The sequence below is a fragment of the Muscardinus avellanarius genome, assembly GCF_963383645.1.
Source record: "Muscardinus avellanarius genome assembly, chromosome: 4".
Classification (NCBI taxonomy): domain Eukaryota; kingdom Metazoa; phylum Chordata; class Mammalia; order Rodentia; family Gliridae; genus Muscardinus; species Muscardinus avellanarius.
The window spans coordinates 90,830,039-90,851,151 of NC_137789.1; the positions used below are offsets into that span (position 1 = coordinate 90,830,039).

The following is a 21,113-nucleotide window of genomic DNA, read 5'->3' on the forward strand; positions in this document are numbered from 1 at the left end:
TTGGGAGGCTAAGAGAGGAGGATCACAGGTTTGAGGACAGCCTCAGCAAGTAGTGAGACTATATCATCAACTTAATGAGACCCTGTTTCTTTTTTTTTTTTCTTTTTTTTTTCTTTTCTTTTTTTTGGTGGTACTGGGGGTGGAACCCAGAGGCTTTCTACCTCCGGGCTATACTCCCAGACCCATTTTATATTTTTTTTGGAAACCGGGTCTCATTAAGTTGCTGAGAGCCTCACTAAGTAGCTGAGGCTGGCTTTGAGCCTGTGCGATCCTCCTGTCTCAGCCTCCAAAGCGCGGGGATTACAAGCGTGCGCCACCATGCCCGGTTGAGACTCTGTTTCTAAGTAGGAAATAAAATTGGTGTGGGGGAGTAGCTTGAAGGTAGAATGCCTCGGGGTTCAGTTTCCAGCATCACAAAAAAAGAAAGAAAGATGAGAGGAGGGAGGGAGAAGGGAGGGAGGGAGGGAGGGAAGGAAGGAAGGAAGGGAGGTCGGTCTTGCACCTTGTAATCCCAGTACTTGGAAGGCTGAGACAGAAGGGTCACAGGATCAAAGCCAGCCTTAGCAATTTAGAAAGCCTCACTAAACTTAGGGAGACCCTGTTTCCAAATTAAAAAAAATAAAATAGGGCTGGGGAATGTAGCTCACAAGTAGAATATCCCTGGGTTCAATTCTAAGGAAGGGAGAGAGTTTCACAAAGTTGCTAAGGCCGGCTTCAAACCTTAGATCCTGCTTTCTCATCCTCCCAAATCCTGGGATTAGAGGCTGTGCCACCACACTCAGCTAAAATTAAGCATTTGGGGCTAGAAAACCACAGGAAGATAAACAATGTCATAATATCTTATTTCTTATTGCTGGTGATAGTAACCTCAATCACCGGGTTAAGAAGGTATCTGCTGGTTTATCCTCTGAAAAGTTAATGCTTTCCCATTGTAGTAAGTATTTTGGAGGAGATTCTTTGGACTTATGGAAATATCCTATTTTAAGCTGAGTGTGGAGGGTATGCTTGTAATCCTACCATTTGGGAGGCTGAGACAGAAGGATCGTAGTTCGCGGACAGCTTCAGCTACTTAGGCCCTTGCAACTCAGGGAGACCTGTTTCAAAATAAAGAATAAAAAGCTGGGCGTGATGGCACACACTTGTAATCCCCGCACTTGGGAGGCGGAGACAGGAGGATCACGCAGGTTTGAAGCCAACAGCGCTGGCTTAAGAGACCCTGTTTCCACATTTTAAAAAAGTATAAAATAGAGTGCATCTCAGAGGTAGAAGGGCTTCCAGAAACCCCAGTACCACCAAAATATAATAAATAAATAAAAAGAATAAAAATAGGGCAGGCAGTGTAGCTCAGAAATAGAATGCCCCTAGGTTCAATCTCCAGTGCTGAAGGAAAAAAAAAACCCAAATCTTATTTTGTCCAACTGAGTTTAGCATCACTAAATTGATCACTGGTTATCTGTCAGTTTTCCTCACTGTAACATTACTGTTTTGTGTGTATGTGTGGGGTGTTACAGGGATTAAAGCCAGGAGCATGCTGCCTCTCAGCTATACCTCTACCTGTATTTGGGTGTGTGTACGGGGGGGTATGCGTGGATTGATCCCAGGGACATTCTTTCTCCAAGCCATACTCCCATTTTTTTTTTACCAATAACAAACAAACAAACAAAAATTGATGGTTTAGGACTGAAACACACAATTACAGAACAGAGGTAAGACAATCCTCAGACAAAAAGTGAAGATCTGCAGTCGGAAAGTTAATACTCTTCACCCTCATCTTCTCCCTCAGTACTCTCTGCTCCAACCTCCTCATAATCTTTTTCTAGGGCAGACATGTCCTTACAGGTCTCAGAAAACTCTCCTTCCTCCATCCCTTCACCCACGTACCAGTGAACAAAGGCACGCTTGGCATATATCAGGTCAAACTTGTGGTCCAGGCGAGCCCAGGCCTCAGCAGCAACTGTGGTATTGCTCAACATACACACAGCTCGCTGCACCTTGGCCAGGTCTCCACCAGGTACCACAGTGGGAGGTTGGTGGTTAATGCTAACCTTGAAGCCAGTGGGGCACCAATCCACAAACTTGATGGTGGTTTACCATGGCGAGGGTCACATTTCACCATCTGGTGGTTGGCTGGCTCAAAGCAGGCATTAGTGATCTCTGCTAGAGATGACAGGGGCATATGTGGCCAGAGGGAAGTGGATGCAAGGATAGGGCACCAAGTTGGTCTGGAATTCTGTCAGATCAACATTCAGGGCTCCATCAAATCTGAGGGAAGCAGTGATGGAGGACACGATCTGGCTAATAAGGTGGTTCAGGTTAGTGTAGGTTGGGCGCTCAATGTCGAGGTTTCTACGACAGATGTCATAGATGGCCTCGTTATCTACCGTGAAGGCACAATCAGAGTGCTCCAGGGTGGTGTGGGTGGTGAGGGTGGAGTTGTAGGGCTCCAGGACAGCTGTGGAAACCTGGGGGCTTGGGTAGATGGAGAACTCCAGCTTGGACTTCTTGCCATAATCAGCCATTCCATCAGCAGGGAGGTGAACCCAGAACCGGTTCCCCTGCCAAAGCTGTAGAAAACCAGGAAGCCCTGAAGACCTGTGCACTGGTCAGCCAGCTTGTGAATTCGGTCCAAGACAAGGTCAATGTTCTCCTTGTCAGTGGTGTAGTGGCCCCGGGCATAGTTATTGGCAGCATCTTTCTTGGCTGTGATGAGCTGCTCAGGGTGGAAGAGCTGGCAGTAGGTGCCAGTGCAGAGCTGGCAGTAGGTGCCAGTGTGGACTTCATCAGTGACTGTGGGTTCCGGATCTACAAACACTACGGTCTCTCTAAGTTGCCGAGACTGGTCTTGAACCTGCAGTCCTGTCCTGGGACTAGAGGAATGTGTTGTCATTTCTGGCATGAGTAAATATCCCGAGGGGAGGTTTGCTGCTAGGGATTGAACCTAAGGCCTTGTACATGCTAGGCATGTGCTTTACTACTGTGCTACACCACCAAATCAACACCATTTCATTGAATATTTTCTCTTTTTATCTGTCACTATATAAATGGAGCCTTAGAGAGGTTTCTTAACCTTACTAAGGTCACAAAGTAGTTAAGTCTAAGTCTAGACTTACTAGATCTGTCATATTCTAAAATTTCTTATAATTTCATTATTCTGTTAAATTGTGTACATTTGGATGAAGAAGAAACTAAGGAGGAGGGAGATGGGTAAATTCTGTAAACCAGAAATTTGTAGTTTGGGGAAGATAAAATTGCGGGTCAAGAATTTTTGTTTGTTTTTTTGTTTATTCACTGGTACTGGGGACTAAACGCAGGAGCATTCTACCTCCAAGCTGGACCTCAATCCTTTTTATTTTTTGTTTGTAAACAGTGTCTTGCTGATAATGTTGCTATGCTGCTGAGGCTGCCCTCTAACCTCTGATCCTCCTGTCTCCACTTCCTATGTACTGGGTTTACAGCTGTGCACTCTCACTTTGTCACCCCTATTTTTAGTGGGTACTTTAAACCCAGGGGCATCCTGCCTTGACGCTACACCATTGACCCTTTTTATTTTGAAACAGAGTCTAAGGGCCTTGCTAAACTGCCACAGCTGGTCTCAAGTATGTGAGCCTTCCAAATACAGGTATTACAGGCATGAGCCATGATACCTGGCTGAGAAAAGAGGTTTTTGTTTTGTGTTTGTGTTTGTTTTGTGGTGCTAGAGATTGAACCAGGTACTAGAGATTATACTCCTGAGATACACTGTCAGCTCTGTTTGTTTTTCTAGGGTATCACTAGATTGCAGAGGTCCTTCCTAAATTGCTGAGTCTGTCTCAGCTTCATAAGTACTGGGATTACAAGTATGCACAACCACACCTCAGTGAAGCTTTTATACCAGATAAGAATCAATTCTTGTGATCAAGCAATGGCTTCTCAAGGCATAATGAGAAGTTTAAATTAGATGTTTACTGATAGTGATCCCAGAGTAAGTGACAAGGGATTTTGCATGAACTGTGGGTATGGATACAAATAGAATAATGTTTACATAAATCCAGAAACATGGTTTATATTGGAAGAGTGTATTTCAATACTGAATTGCCAAGTTTGACAGTCAAATTTTTGTGAGATTTAACTCATCTTGGGTCTGAAATAAGAAAATTAAATTATAAAAGTCTCATACACAATTATATCATCTAACAGTGTTGGCAGAAAGCAATCATGGAATCAAGCCTTTATTTTTTTTTTACCACCTAAAAGAAAGGCTTTTGAGGGGGGGGGGTGCTGGGGTGAAACCCAGGGCATTCTACCTTCCAGCTGCACCCTCAGCTCTAGTTTTTATTCTTTTTTTTTTTTTTTTTTTTTTTTTTTGGTGGTACTGGGGTTCCTAGAAGCCCATTTACCTCCCAGACCTACTTATTTATATTTTTTAAATTTGGAAACCGGGTCTCTTAAGCAACTGTATTATGCCGCAAGTCAGCATAATTATGTTCTGTAAGCTTCTAAAATATTCTTTTTAAGCCAGACGTGGTGGCACATGTTTGTAATCCCAGCATTTGGAAGGCTGAGACAGGAGGATTGCGATTTGGGGGCAACCTCAGCTACTTAGTGAGGTCCCTTGCAATTCAGTGAGATCCTGTTTCAAAATAAAAAACTGGGCTGGGGGTGTAGCTCGAAGGTAGAATGCTCCTGTGTTCCATCCCCAGTATCGGGGGGAAAAAAAAAAATCCTCATTTTAAAAACCTCTCTTTAGCCAAGCCTGGGAGTCTGAAATAGGAGGATCATAGCGAGGCCAGCCTCTGCAACTTAGTGAGGCCCTGAGTATCTTAGACCCTCTTTCAAAAAGTGCCGAGTATGATGACACATGCTTATAATCCCAGTTTTGGGGAGGCTGAGACAGGAGGATTACAGGTTCAAAGCTAGCCTCAACAATTTAGGCCTTCAGCAACTTAGCAAGTTTCCAAATAAAAAATAAAATAGGTCTGGGGGTGCAGCCTAGAGGTAGAAGGCCATGGGTTCCAATCTTGCTACCACTAAAATAAAATAAAATAAAAGGGCTGGGGGTACAGGTCTTTTATTTTTTAAATTTTCACCAAGTATTTTTTTGTGGGGGGGGGATACTGGGGGTGGAACCCAGGGGTTTTCTACCTCCAGGCTATACTCTCAGACCTATTTTTATACTTTTTTGGAATCAGGGTCTTACTAAGTTGCTAAGAGTCTCACTAAGTAGCTGAGGCTGGCTTTTAACTTGTGTGATCCTCCTGTCTCAGCCTCTGAAGTACTAGGATTACAAAGTGCGCCACCACATGCAGCTTCATTAAGTTTTGAGGGCCTCACCAAGTTGCTGAGGTTGCCCTTGAGCCTACAATCCTCCTTTCTTGGCCTCCCAAATACTGGGACAAGTGTGTACCAACATGCCTGCTTATATTAAGAAGTTATTGTTAATTTTTAAGCATATTATAGTTTTGTGTTTATATTTGTTATTAGCTTTTAGAAATACATATTAAAGTACTTATCAATGAATTTATATTACACCTGATTACATTTTCTTTAGAATAATATAAAGGGCAAATAGGTGAAAATATAAATGGAATAAGATTCATCATAAATGTAAAGTTTTTCCAAATCAGTAATGAATTTTTTAGAAGTTATTACATTGGTCTGTTTTTGTTTTGTTTTGTTTTGTTGCAGTACTAGGGATGGGACCCAGGGACATTCTACCTCTGAGCTACACCCTCAGCCCTATTTTTTATTCTTTATCTTGAAACAGAGTCTCACTAAATTGCAAAGGGCCTCACTAAGTAGCTGAGGCTGTCTGCGAACCAGGATCCTCCTGTCTCAGCCTACTGAATGCTGGGATGACAAGCGTGTGACACCACGCCCAGTTACATTGTTCTGTTTACTTTTGTATATGGTTAAAAAAATTTTAAGTGCCTCCTAATATATATTCATTCTCAAGTCTCATCAGAAGCAAAATTGTTAAAATACTAATAAAGTTTTGTTTTACCCTACTGGTTATGAAATATTTTCCCCCTCTTTCTGTTAATAGACTAAAGATATTAGAGAAATAGCCAGAAAGACACAAGCTCTGCCAAAGGTGAACTCGAAGAGGCAGCGAATCGTGATCTTCACCCAGGGGAGAGAGGACACCATAGTGGCTACAGGTATGTTTTGTAACTGTGTGACAGTTTCAGTGTTATAATACTTATAATAAAATACTAAACTTTTATATAATTATTCATAGCAGTGTATCTTTGTTTGTTTTAATAAGTATTCCTACCCTCTATATCAATATAAAATATTTTATTTCAAGATGATAATTATTAAAATTCAGTTGAGTAAAACTACATTGATAACCAGGCATGGTGGCATATGCCAGTAATCTCTGGCTCAGGAGACTGGCAGAAGGATCACAAGTTCGAGGCCAGCCTAGGCAATTTAGCAAAACCCTATCTCAAAAAAGAAATCACCGGGCATGGTGGCACACACTTGTAATCTCAGTACTTGGGATGCTGAGACAGGCTGAGACAGGAGGATCGTGCAGGTTTGAAGCCTGTTTCAGCTACTTAGTGAAGCTCTCAGCAACTTAGTGAGACCCTGTTTCCAAATATAAAATAGGTTGGGGGGGTGTAGCCAAGAGGTAGATGGCCCCTGGGTTCTATCACCAGTACCAACAAAAAAATAAAAAAAAAATTAAAAAAAGAAAGAAGGAAGGAAGGAAGACAAGCAAGCAAACTTTGATGTACTTTAACTCCCCTCCTCCTTATCCTTCTCCTCCTCTTTCTTCTTTTTCTTTTTTCCCCCCCTCTTGTATACTGGGGGTTTAAGCTAGGGGTATTCAACCTTTGAGATACATTCTACCTCTGAGATACACCCAAGTCCTTTTAATTTTTTATTTCAAAACAGGGTCACATTAAATTGCTCTGGGTCTCACTAAATTGCTGAGGCTAGCCTTGAACCTGTGATCCTCCTATCTCAGCCTCCCAAGTACTGGGATTACAAGTATGTACCAGCACATTAAAACCAATCAGTTTATTCGTGATTAGTAAAAACAGCAACAATTACACCTTTGTATTTGTTTAGTACTCAGCCAAATATTGAAATATAAGATATGATCCTTAAAGATCTAACTAGGAGGCCAGGCGTGGTAGCACATCCTTGTAATCCCAGTACTTGGGAGCCTAAAACAAGAGGATCAAAGGTTCGGGGCCATCCTCAGCTACTTAGTAAGGTCCTCTGCAACTTAGTGAGACTGTGTTTCAAAATTAAAAAAAAAAAAAAAAAAAGAAAGAAAGGCTGGGCATGGTGGTGCATGCTTGTAATCCCAGCATTTGGGAGGCTGAGACAGGAGGATCACAGATGTGGCCAGCCTCAGCTACTTAGAACCTTTGTAACTCAGTGAGACCCTGTTTCAAAATAAAGTATAAAAAATAGGGCTGGGGGTGTAGCTCAGAGGTAGATTGCCCTTGGGTTCCATCCCCAGTACCAGAAAAAAAAAAAAAAAGAAAGAAAATTAATCTTTAAAAATAGGGCTGGGAGTGTAGCTCGGAGGTAGAATGCCCCTGGGTTCAACCCCCAGTTCTCCCCCCCCCCAAAAAAAAGGATCTAACTAGGAAATAAAGTTAATACACAAAATATGAGTATTAACACAAATATACACAAAGTAAATTATAATTGTGTTCTTTTTTATTGGTATAATCCATATGGATTGTATTGACTCAAAAAAAGATCAATAAAACTTGAAGAAAGATTTTACAAATGTGAAATAAATTCTTGATGACTTAAATGTGTTAACTTGAAAAGATCAGAGGTGAATTACCATCCACTTTTGAGGCGAAGGCAACCTAGAAATAATTCATTTCAACTTTCTTATTGTAGAATTAGCAAAAGCAAGATTCAGAGGTTTGCTTCACAGTAGTCCAGTGAGTGGTAGTAAATGGTATGGCCGTGAAGTGAGGCTGCTCCTGGCCCAGAGCTAGTTCTCGGAGCTGGCGAGAGATGTGTAGGTGGTCGTTATACTGTTACCTCTGTATATGTATTTAAAATCTGCATAATTAAAACTTTAAAGAAAGAAACATAAAAAATGTCTTTTCAAACAAGGTTCAGAGGTGTGGAGTGGCTAGAGGGAGGCGATTCAGAGCGGCTCAGGTGAGCACTCGGCACCCTGTGGTCTTTCTTTGTTGTGGCAAGAAACCCCAGGTTGTTAATTTGTATGAGAGAGAGGGAAATAAACTGTGAAAGATACCCCTGCCTTGATACCCACTGTCAGAATCTCTGTTTTCCTACAGTATGTGGCCTTATTTTGTCTTAGCAACAAGCAGTTGGTTTTATTTTTATTTACTTTTATTTTTGTAGTACTGGGGATAGACCCCAGGGGCATTCTACCTCTGAGCTACATCCCAGACCCTATTTTTATTCTTTTTTTTTTTTTTTTGGTGGTACTGGGGTGGAACCCAGAGGCTTTCTACCTCTGGGCTATACTCCCAGACCTATTTTATTTTATTTGGAAACAGGGTCTCACTAAGTTGATGAGAGCCTCACTAAGTAGCTGAGGCTGGCTTCGAACCCGTGCGATCCTCCTGTCTCAGCCTCCTAAGCGCGGGGATTACAAGCGTGCGCCACCACGCCCAGCTCTTTATTCTTATTTTGAAACAGGATCTCACTGAGTTGCAGAGGACCTCACTAAGCAGCTGAGGCTGTCTGTGAACTATGATCCTCCTGTCTCGGCCTCCCAAATGCTGGGATTATAAGTGTGCGCCACCACGCCTGGCTAAGAACAAGCAGTTTAGAAATTAGAAAAACATGCAGACTTTTTATCTTATAGGAAATACAGTATTATCTCAGATTCTTAAATGATATTTGGTTCCTCTTTATGGAGACATTTATTTTGAGGCTTTCTGTATTTCAGACATACATGTCATACAAGTGTCTCCTTCATTAGGAATTTGCATGATTTTCCCCAAACTGGAATTAGCCTTCCCGGCTGGTCATAGTGTTATCACACCTATAATCCCAGTTTGTTTGTTTGTATAGTCCCTGGGGGTGGAACCCAGGGGCATTCTACCTCTGAGCTACACCCCCAGCCCTATTTTTTATTCTTTATTTTGAAACAGGGTCTCACTGAGTTGCAGAGGGCCTCACTAAGTAGCTGAAGCTGTCCTCTAACTGCGATCCTCCTGTCTCAGCCTCCCGAATGCTGGAATTATGAGCATGCGCCACCTTGCCTGGCTGTAATCTTAGGTTATGGGAGGCTGAATCATGAGGAGTGAAGTCAGTCTCAGTAATTTAGTGAGACCCTCAGTAATTTAGTGAGACCCTGTTTCCAAAGAAATGCTTCTGGGTTCAATCCCCAGTACCACAAAAGGAAAAAAGAAATTAGCCTTCCTATCTTGTGACTGAATTTTCTTCAAAACTTATTCTGTTCCTTATCAAATTTATTAAGCCATTCTTGGGAAGGAATGCTTACAGTCAGGGATTTATTTGAGGAGAGACACTGGCTAATCTTTGCTGTTCTTGCCATATGAAAATGAACTGAAATTAGAGGATGCACTATATCTGCAATGCATGATAAATACAAGATGGATAGAGAATCTGTTCAGTGGTGTCAGCTACAAAAGCAAACATGATAAATGTTAATGCAGTTTTGAGCCCTGGGATAAGCTATTCAGTGCACAAGCAGAGCTGAATCTCTTTGCTATGTTGTTATTCATGGCAGCCAAATAAATGTCAATAATAAAAGAGAATTAAAGATTTTCATTTCCCAGAGGCAGTCCTCTAATGCGGCTTGATCTTTCATTTCATTTGTAATTCGTTCTCATGTCAGGATGCAATCATTCGCCAGGCTCTGGGTGTCATGTTAAGTCATTTAATAATGATTAAGAACATAAAAATGCTTGGCCTGTGGGGCAATTCGCAGAAGAGATGCCAATTTGTTATTGTTTTCCCTCCTTTCCCCTTGAATATGGATCAGCTCCTTCCCACCTCCTCGCATTAAAATACTAATGAAAGAGAGTGAGGAGAGTGGCCCTTAGTTTTCCATCAGTGACATTCCAGAACGGCACAAGACAGTGCTCTGACACTTACTAAAACGCAGACTAGGAATGTTGTGTCTGAAGCCTCATACTGGTAGAGTATTTTCAAATGATCACACTGTTAACTTTGTAACAGTTAGCAATAATGTTAACAAGATCAGTTTTCTTGGTGTTTTATTCTACAGACCTATCTCCTTCAGAGATATGGTATCTGTAAACCACTTTCTCTTACAAATTTAATTCTTTAAATTTTTCTTACTTAAATTGCCTATGGATTTAAAGTGTCTCCACTCACCCTGTTTTATTGCTCATCTCTCCTGCAGATTGTGTTTCCATCTAACCCAGAGGTTCTGTCAAATATCAGTCACTGTATCAGTGCTTCCAGGGTATTGAGTTCCAAAAAAAAAATAGGAACGAGGATTGGCTGGAGAATAATGAGAGAAACCAGGTGGCAATTTCATTTCTGGTTATATGCCCGCAGGAACTGAAACCAAGTATGAGTATACCCATCTTCATAGCTACATATTCACAATAATCAAAAAGTAGAAGTAACCCATGTGTTCATCAAGAGATGAATAGACAAAATGTGGTATGCATGTGTGCACACATGTGGAGTATTAGCCAGTCTTCAAAAGGATAGCCAGGCGTGGCGGCACACGCTTGGAATCCCAGCATTTGGGAGGCTGAGACAGGAGGATCGCACAGGTTCGAAGCCAGCCTCAGCTACTTAGTGATAGGCTGGGGAGTAACCCTGAGGTAGAAAGCCCCTGGGTTCCACTCCCGGTACCACACACACAAAACAAGTCTTAAAAAGTAGGAAATTCTGACACATTATAATGTTGATGGGGTGTGTGTGTGTGTGTGTGTGTGTTTTCTGGGGATGGAATCCAGGCTATACTTGTTTTTTTGTTTTGTTTTGTTTTTGCAGTACTGGGGATAGAACCCAGGGATATTCTATCCCCAAGCCATACCCCCAGCCCTATTTTATTTGTTTTTTGGAAACAGGGTCTCCCTAATTTGCTGAGGCTGGCCATGAACTATGATCCTCCTGTCTCAGCCTCCCAAGTACTGAGATTACAGGCTGCACCACCACACCGGCTCGTAATTTTAAAAACAATAAACACCAAACAGATTAAGAGACTAGGAATGAATGCAGAAAGTAAAAGATGACTATTCATTTGGTCCTTTTTAACAAATGTTGAATGAACCTGTTTATTCATGGGAGCCAAGCGAGCTTGGTGGCACACGCTTGTCATCCCAGCATTCGGGAGGCTGAGACAGGAGGATCGCAATTCAAAGACAGCCTTACCTATTTAGTGAGGCCCTCTACAACTCAGTGAGACCCTATTTCAAAAACTAAAAGGAAAAAAAAAACTAAAAGGACTAAAAATAGGGTTAGGGGTGTAGCTCTGAGGTAATGCCCCTGGGTTCCATCCCCAGTACCACACACACACACAAAAAAAAAAGAGAATAAAAATAGGGCTGGAGGTATAGCTCAGAGGTAGAATGCCCCTGGGTTCCATCCCCAGAACCACACACACACACACACACACACACACACACACACACACACACACACGAGCCAGGCCAAGGAAATTACTTCTGTGTCTGTAAACTTTAGAACTAAGACTAACCATATTCTTTACCTACTGGGCAGAAACTACTGGTGAGTTCTTCATACATTAACATTTTATTATATTCGGGATTGCAGTAAAAATATTTATGTATATACATATAGAGTGCTTTATAGAAAGCTTAATTTTGTTGTTGTTGTTGTTGTTGTTGGTACTGGAGGTAGAACCCAGAGGCTTTCTACCTCTGGGCTACACTCCCAGACCTATTTTATATTTATAGAGCCTCACTAAGTAGCTGAGGCTGGATTTGAACCTGTGCCATCCTCCTGTCTCCGCCTCCCAAGTGCAGGGATTACAAGTGTGTGCCACTACGCCCAGCTTAAATTTCTTTAAGTTTCTAAACTAAACATATCACTAACAGTTGAAAAAAAATCAGTTAGACTTCTATTCTAAATAGAAAATAATGCATTTTATATTGAGGCCCTTATGAAGCAATGATAGACCCACTGAATAATAAATCATAGACTTCTTTTTTAATACTTTCATAATTCTTCCTGAGCTCTTCTAATTACAATTTTGCACAAAGGGAGAAAATACATTGTCGGGTTTATGACTAGAAGACTAGTGCTGTCATATCAAAATCACCTAGTAAGTTTTTGGTAAATACAGCTCCACCTTCTTAAACACACCTTCCCCTTAATCTGATTAATCTGAGCAGTGTTAAAATGGACATCGTTGCTGGGCATGGTGGCATAGTATTTGGGAGGCTGAGGCAGGAGGATTACAGTTTCAAGACCAGCCTCAGCAACTGAGAGAAAGTCTCGGCAACCTAGTGAGATCCTGTTTCTAAATAAAATATAAAGAGCTGGGGATGTGGCTCGGAAGTAGAATGTCCCTGAGTGCAATCCTCAGTACAAAAAAAAAAAAAAAAAAGGAATAGACATCCTCAACGAGCTGTGTTGTTGGTAGGGCATGGGGGAAGTGGAGTGTAGGGTACATTTGTTGTAAAGTTCCCATTAGCTGATACAACAATGCTGTCTCTTCTCATCTCTCACTTTAAGAATTATTTGATTAGGTGACTTAGTAATGCTGCCCAGTTTTAAGATCCTATGGATGGAGCCGGGCGTGGTGGCGCACGCTTGTAATCCCCGCGCTTGGGAGGCTGAGACAGGAGGATCGCATGGATTCGAAGCCAGCCTCAGCTACTTAGTGAGGCTCTCAGCAATGTAGTGAGGCTCTGTTTCAAATGAAATTTAAAAAAAAAAAAAGGGTCTGGGAGTATAGCCCAGAACTAGAAAGCCTCTGGGTTCCACCCCCAGTACCACCAAAGAAAAAAAAGATCCTATGGATGATGGCAACAGAATTGTTAAACGTCTAGTTCTTGAGTGAGAACTTACTGAAGACATGGGCATGTTTCTCTTTCTTGACCTACAGAAAGTATCAAGACCTCATTGAAAATCTATAGATTACTCTCCCACCTTGGAGATACTTGTAATTTAAGACAGTCATATCCCAGTGCACTATTGTACTGTAAGTAAGTGGTGGTATTGAAGTTACTTGTCTTCATGCTCCTGGTCCTTAAAGAAACGTGTTACCTCCTCTGCTAGTTAGGTTTTCATGTTCTGTGAAAACACTTGGTGCTCTCCATTACTCTATAAGAAAAGGTCAATGCAATTTGCAATTCTAGTAGTACAGAAAATAAAGTACAGAAAGTGTGCAATAGAAAATGCAAACTTTAAAGGAAAACACTCTCAGCAGTTGGAAGAATAATGTCAGCACACCATCCTACTCTGCTGCTACAAATATTAATGTAAACATTTTGAAAATGCTATCTTTACTATTGCTAAACCTTTTTTTTTTTTTTGCGGGTCTGGGGATGGAACCCAAGGACATTTGACCTCCGAGCTACACCCCCTGCCCTATTTTTTATTGTTTATTTTGAAGCCAGGTCTCACTGAGTTGCAGAGGGCCTCACTGAGTAGCTGAGGCTGTCCATGAACCAGGATCCTCCAGTCTCAGCCTCCCGAATGCTGGGATTACAAGTGCACGCCACCACGCCCGGCTACTAAACCAATTTTAAATGATGATCTTGTTGGTATTGGTTGGCAGTAGTAAAGATAGAACGAATTAAGTAGCATTCTTTTAGAATGTATATAGCATTTATAAAAAGAACATTCTTGCCAGGTGATAGTTTAAAGATCATATATTTTTGCCTATGAATATAAACAGCTGAGTTGTTCCATTTTTATGTTAGAAACACAACAGACAAAGTCCTTTAATTAGCCAAGAGATCAGAAGTAATTTAGGATAACATGTGAAACTGTCACATTCCTGACAAGATAATATCTTTGGGACATAGTTTATATGGTTTAGTGATCTCTGGCCTGAAGAAATATGACTTATTTCAGCTGCCACCTTCATGTCAGGGTCTTGCTACAAGGCAAAATGGGAAATAGCCCACACTAGGAAAAGAGCATTGATTTCTAGAAGGCCTTAATATCTGATTTCTGAGTTATAGATTACTTACATTAAAATTCACGTATGTCTTTCTAAATAACATGTAACAACTACTATAGTCAAAATATAGGATCCTTCAAAAACTATATAAAAACTATATATGTATATGTGTGTGTATATATATATATATATATAGATAGATAGATAGATAGATAGATAGATAATTTTTTTGTGTGTGGTACTGGCAATGAAACCCAGGAGTTTTCTATCTCTGGGCTATACTCCCAGACCTATTTTTATATTTTTATTTGGAAACAGGGTCTCACTAAGTTGCTGAGAGCCTCACTAAGTAGCTGAGGCTGGCTTCGAACCTGTGCGATCCTTCTGTCTCAGCCTCCCACGCGTGGGTATTACAAGTGTGCACCACCACGCCCAGCCTTCAAATATTTTCAAGTATAATATACATATAAAATTTGTATAGCTTTTCAAATGGACACACTATTCATTATAACTATAGCATATAATGTAACTATAACCAAATCAATAAATACAACACAGCTGGGTGTGGTGGCGCATGCTTATAATCCCAGCATTTGGGAGGCTGAGACAGAAGGATCATGGTTCAAGGACACCCTCAGCTACTATTTAATGAGGCCCTTTGCAACTCAGTGAGATCCTATTTCAAAATAAAGAATAAAAATAGGGCTGGGAGTGGAGCTCGGAGGAAGAATGCCCCTGGGTTGCATCCCCAGTACCGCAAAAAACAAAACAAAGAAATAGAAAACATACAGCACTTCAGGGAAACTACCACTGAACATATCTGCACCATCTCTTATTTTGAGACAGAGTCTTGCTGAGATGTCCAGGCTGACTGTTAACTTGAGATCCTCCTGCCTCAGCCACCTCAATGCGGGGATTGCAGGCATATGCCATGATGCCTGGCCACGCTTTCCTTCCTTCCTTCTCTCCCTCCCTCCTTCCTTCCTTTCCTCTCTTCCCTCCTTCCTTCCTTTCCTCTCTTCCCTCCTTCCTTCCTTTCCCTCTCTCTCTCTCTCTCTCTCTCTCTCTCTCTCTCTCTCTCTCTCTCTCTCTTTCTTTTTTTCTTTCTTCCTTTGGTATTGGAGATTGAACCCACGTGCATTCTGCCACTGAGCTACACCCCCAGCCCTATTTTATTTTATTTTGAAATAGGGTCTCGCTGAGTTATAAGGGGCCTCACTAAATTCCTCTTGTCTCAGCCTCCCAAATGCTGGGATTACAAGCGTGCACCACCATGCCCAGCTACATTTTTATTTTCAAACGTCACATAATCAAGTTCTGTAATTTTTTTTTTTTTTTTTTTTTTGGTGGTACTGGGGTTCCTAGAAGCCCTTCTACTTCCGGGCTACACTCCCAGACCTATTTTTGCATTTTTATTTGGAAACAGGGTCTCATAAGCCAGCGCACGCGGCTGGCTTCGAACCTGCGCGATCCTCCTGTCTCTGCCTCCCAAGCGCGGGGATTACAAGCGTGCGCCACCACGCCCGGCTCAAGTTCTGTAACTGAAAGTCCTTAAAAGTATAATACAAATGAATGTTTAAAGAGGTATATATTACCAAATGTTTTTTCAGAATAATCATATTTTTACCCAGTAAGCACAGATTCAGTTATACTCTAAAATTCACTTTTCAGAGCATTTTAACTTGGCGACAAAATTTTCTTTTGGCAGAAACACTGCATGCAAGTTGCTGGCCCAAATAAAAAAAATCTTTGGTGTTTAAATCTGATTTAGCTAATAGAACAGCTAGAATTTTCCTCAGTTGCAAGGAATAAACTGGTTGCAAATAGACTATCAAAAATTGTATTTAAGCTGGGCATGGTGGCGCAGGCTTGTATTCCCCGCATTTGGGAGGCAGAGACAGGAGGATCACGCAGGTTCGAAGCCAGCCGCACTGGCTTAAGAGACCCTGTTTCCAAATTTAAAAAATGTATAAAATAGGTCTGGGAGTGTAGCCCAGAGGTAGAAGGGTTTCCAGGAACCCCAGTACACCACAAAAAAATATGTATTGTATTTAAGCCAGGCATGGTGGCACATGCTTGTAATATCAGTCCTTGGGAGACAAAGACAAGGAAGATCGAAGGTTCACGGCCAACCTCAGCTACTTGTGAGGCCCTCTGCAACTTAGTGAGACCCTGTTTCAAATAAAGGAATAAAAATGGGGCTGGGAGTGTAGCTCAAAGGTAAAATGCCCCTGTACTGGTCAATCTCCAGTACTGCAAAAAGGGAAAAGAATAATTGTACTTAAAGTTCTTGATCACCTGCTACTAAGAATATGCCAGGTAACACTGAAATTACAGTCTGAGAGCCAGGTACAGCACTGCACACCTGTAATCTCAGCTACTTGGAAGGCGTTGACACAAGTTTGAGGCTAGCCTTAGAAACTAAATGAGATCTTTTCTCAAAATAATAAGAACTGAAGATGTAACTCAGTGGTAGAGCCCCAGTGCCACCCAAAAGAAAAAAGAAGAGAAAGAAGTTTGAAGATGTCTGACCTCAAACAGGACAATTTGGAGAGCCAAGACATACAGAGAAAGCAGTAAAGAAACATTACAAATCAGTTCAGTGTGGTTTTCAGTGCCTCCTGTGTGTCAAGAATTGTGATTATAGACATAAGACAAAAATGCCTTTTCTTGAAATGTACAAGGAGAGACATCGTACCTACTATCCTCCTGTCTCAGCCCATCTAGGACAATCTAGTCTATTGTTTATTGTTGTTTTGAGTACTTTTATGAACTAATTGTTTATAGGACAGAACAAAAAGTTGGGGAAAGCTTCACAAAGAAAGTGGTGTTTGAAAGAGACTTTGAAAAATTTTTGCTGGGCATAGTGACACATGCCTGTAATCCCAGTACTTAGGAGGCTGAGACAAGAGGATTGCAGTTTCAAGGACGGCCTCAGCCACTTAGCAAGGCTCCCAGCAACTTAGTGAGACCCTGTTTCAAAATCAAAAATAAAATAAGGCTGGAGGTATAGCTCAGAGTAGAACACCCCTGGGTTCAATTCCTAGTAACACACACACACACACACACACACACACACACACACACACACACACACTATGATTCTCACAAATTGAGAATACAAAGGTATTCCAAGTTAATGAGATCAAAGCAAAAGACACAATGCTTAAAGGACAGTGGGAAGGGAGGTGTCAAGAAACATGAAATGGTAAACTGTTATGGAATCCGAATGCTATGCTGGACAACATAATTAAGTCCTTGGAATATATATGTGGAAAGAAACCTTCTTTCCAGATGATTAGAGGGTGTGTAAGTCTTAAGGAAGATTAGATGAGAAACAATAGGTGGAGGCGTGGAGAACAAAAGCTAATTCCCTGTAAATTAATAGGGATCCTTCACAAGATTCATATTTGTGTCTATTTTGCTAATATATCTAAATATACCTATGAAAGCCAAGCATGGCGGCACATGCCTATAATCTCTGTACTCGGGAGGCTGAGACAGGAGGATGGCAGGATCAAGGCCAGCCTCAGCATTTTTTTTTTTTTTTTTTTTTTTTTTTTTTTTTTTGCGGGTCTGGGGATGGAATACAGGGGCATTCAACCTCAGAGTTACACCCCCTGCCCAATTTTTTATTCTTTATTTTGAAACCGGGTCTCACTGAGTTGCAGAGGCCTCACTTAGTAGCTGAGGCTGTCCGCAAACCGCGATCCTCTGGTCTCAGCCTCCCAAATGCTGGGATTACAAGCGTGCGCCACCACGCCCAGCAGCCTCAGCAATTTAGCAAGGCCCAGCTTCAAAATTAAAAGTAAGTCAGAGCGCCAGACGTGGTGGCGCACACTTGTAATTCCCATGCTTGGGAGGCGGAGACAGGATCGCACAGGTTTGAAGCCAGCTGAGGCTGGCTTAAGAGACCCTGTTTCCAAATTTAAAAAAATATATAAAAATAGGTCTGGGAGTGTAGCCCGGAGGTAGAAGGGTTTCCAGGAACCCCAGTACCAACAACAACAACAACAAAAAAAGTCAGAGCCGGGTATGGAGGAGCACACTTGTAATCCCAGTATTCAGGAGGCTGAGACCAGAGGATTGCGGGTTGCGTACTTAGTGAGGCCCTCCACAACTTAATGAGACCCTGTTTCAAAATAAAGAATAAGAGCTGGGCATGGTGGCACTTGCTTTTAATTCCCGCACTTGGGAGTCTGAGACAGGAGGATCGCGCAGGTTCGAAGTCAGCCTCTGCTACTCAGTGAGCCTCTCAGCCACTTAGTGAGACCCTGTTTCCAATAAAATATTTAGAAAATAGGTCCCCAGATAAATAAAGTGCCTCAGAATACCTTGCTGTTCAAGAAGTCTAATTGGTATTTTGTTGTTGCTCTTATTGTTGTTTAGTTTTAGGATGTGTGGAGGGGATATTAGGGGTTAAATCCAGGGGCATTCCACCTCTGAGCTACACCCCTAGCCCATGTTATTTTTTGTTTTGAACCAGCATCTTGCTAGGTTATTGAGAATCTTGGAAAATTGTTGAGGCTTCCCTGGAATATACAATCCTCTTGTCTCAACCTCCTCGGTGTTGGGATTGCAGGCATGCACCACCACCCAGCATTTGGGAGCCTGAGACAGGAGGATCACAGTTTGTAGCCAGCCTCAGCTCTGAGGCCTTTTGCAACTCAGAGATACCCTGTTTCAAAATAAAAAATAGAGCTGAGAGTGTAGTTCAGAAATAGAGGGACTTCCGGGAAGATGGCGACCGAGAAAAGCGGGGCTTAAGAGCCCCGCTAACAACAAATCTCCATTACCACAAAATCAGCGCCTTTCATAGCCAGAAAACACCATCACCAGTGAAACAAAAAATCACCAGGCTCCAGAGAGAAAGCGGACTGAGAACAGAGCCACAGAGGAGATACACCGGCCTCGCGCCCGAGGACGCTGCAGACGCGGCAGCAGCGCCATACTGCCGGAGGCACCGGCGAATTCACCGGACGGCTACAGCAAGCCGAGGTGAGCCACTGCGGAACAGCTAGGCGGGATTTCTCCGCGCAGAGAGCATCTAAAGCTCCCAGTGGCCGAGCTCAGCACACGCTGCAGGGATTCAGAGTAGAAATCAAAATCAAGAAGAAAAAGCCAGCCTCATAGCCGAGGGCGTAGCAGCGGCGCCATATTGCCACCGGCGGCAGCAGCAGCAAATTCAGCGAGGCCAGTACAGCTACATCTGCATACTCAAGAACAGTGAGTCAAATTGCAGGCCACAGAGGAGAAATCCCAGTACTGTACTCCCTGGGACTTGACCCAGTGGGGGAGGGGCAGTGGCAGAGATATCACAACATAGGAGAACGTGCAACCTGGCACCCCCGGAGAACGTGCAACCTGGCACCCCCCACAGTCTAAAGCAGCCTCTATCGACTCTCTGGGTCGAAGACTCTGTAATAAAACCCAGTAAAGGAGTAGTGGGGTCTGAGATACTACTGACTCGAGATCCAGAGCACCTTAAGTGAAGTCATAGTGACCCAAGGGAAGAACCCAGAGAAGGCACAAACTTCCGAAATCATGGGAAAGAGGAAAAACACTGGAGCAATGAATGCCCACAACCCCACAACATCAGAACCCGATAAAACAGAAAATCAGAGATTTCTAGAAGATCAAATCAGGAAAATAACTGTAGAAATAATAGAGGTGCTTCAAAAAGAACTCAGAGAAAGCCAAAAAGAGATAAAGGATGCAATTAATGAAGTAAAGGCCTCAATTCAAAGCACAAACAACCGATTAGAACACATGGAGAACAGAATCTCTCTCTTAGAAGATGAGCAATCCAAAAATGAACTCATAGTTTCTAATCTAGAAAAAAATATCCGACAGCAGGAATCTGATATTGAAGAAATATGGGCCCATTTTAAGAGAGCTAACCTAAGAATAATTGGAATAGAGGAGGGAAAAGAAAGTGAAACCAAAGGGATTAACAATCTCTTCAAAGAAGTAATAGCAGAAAATTTTCCAAACATAGAGCAAGAGGTTGATACAAAGGTCCAGGAAACTTATAGAACTCCCTTTAGACAGGATCAGAGAAGAGGATCCCCACGCCACATAATTGTCAAAATGACCAATGTGGAAGCCAAGCAGAGAATCTTAAAGGCAACAAAAACAAAGGACCAAGTGACATTCAGAGGCAAACCAATTAGAATCACTCCAGACTTCCCAAACCAAGTCATGAGAGCCAGAATGGCTTGGAGTAACATATTCCAAACTCTGAAAGAAAACAACTTCCAGCCAAAAATTTCCTACCCAGCAAAACTTTCTATCAAATTAGATGGAAAAATAAGAAGCTTCCATGACAAACAGAAACTGAAGGAATTTATGTCTTCAAAACCAGCGCTAGAGAAAATACTCAAAGAGATTAACTACAAAGAAGAAATAGGTAACACACACCAGAACCAGAGAAACAAGAGTTTCCATCCAACAGACAATTAAGATTGGTTATCTGTGGAGATTCATTATTTATGTTAGTCTTTTACCTATCTCTAAATGGTATTGTTTGCCTTTATTGTTGTTAATTTTTAGGATTTCTAGTTGGAATATTAATATACCTTCAGATATAGCAATTGGAAATATTTTATCCCATTCTATTAGTAACTGTTAATTCTGTTTACATTGTCTTTGGATATACAATTTTTTTTTTATTTTTTAGGGAGTCTGTATACTCCTCTGTTGCCTGTGCCATTGAAATCATAACCAAGAAATCACTGCCAATTTCAATGTTGTGAGTTTTTATGACCCAGATTTTCTCCTAAAAGTTTATAGTCTTAAGATTTATATTTAGGTCTATTATCTATTTTGAGTTAATATTTGTATATGGGATTAGGTAAGGGTCCAATTTTATTCTTTTCCATGTAATTATTATCTTTTAACAATATTTAGTTAAAAGATTATCATTTTCACCACCAAATGTTCGTGGAAACCTTGTCAAAAATAACTTGACAATATAGGGAAGAATTTAGCTCTAGGCTTTTATTTAACTCCAATGGTTTATATATCTGCCTTTAGAAGAGTACTACACTGTTTCAATTATTGTAGCTTTATATGGTTT

At 41.6% G+C, this 21,113-nt stretch overlaps 1 protein-coding gene and 1 pseudogene across 4 annotated transcripts in view; one reads left to right on the plus strand and one right to left on the minus strand.

The window, feature by feature from the left end:
- Positions 1 to 21,113, plus strand: part of ADK (adenosine kinase) — a gene marked incomplete at both ends in the record, with an annotated part of 558,240 nt that overhangs the window by 433,774 nt on the left and 103,353 nt on the right. For 2 of the 3 annotated variants that reach the window (XM_080694398.1, XM_080694396.1), the window contains one exon: positions 6,023 to 6,137. The exons of the other annotated variant lie outside the window; for it this stretch is intronic. In XM_080694398.1, coding sequence (XP_080550524.1) covers positions 6,023 to 6,137 — 115 coding nt within the window. The remainder of the gene's footprint in view (positions 1 to 6,022; positions 6,138 to 21,113) is intronic. 3 annotated transcript variants of the gene reach the window in all.
- LOC308261930 (tubulin alpha-1C chain-like) lies at positions 1,752 to 3,639 on the minus strand (annotated as a pseudogene). Its single transcript has 2 exons — positions 3,627 to 3,639; positions 1,752 to 2,787 (listed from the first exon to the last, which is right to left on the minus strand). The product of its transcript is annotated as a tubulin alpha-1C chain-like (transcript).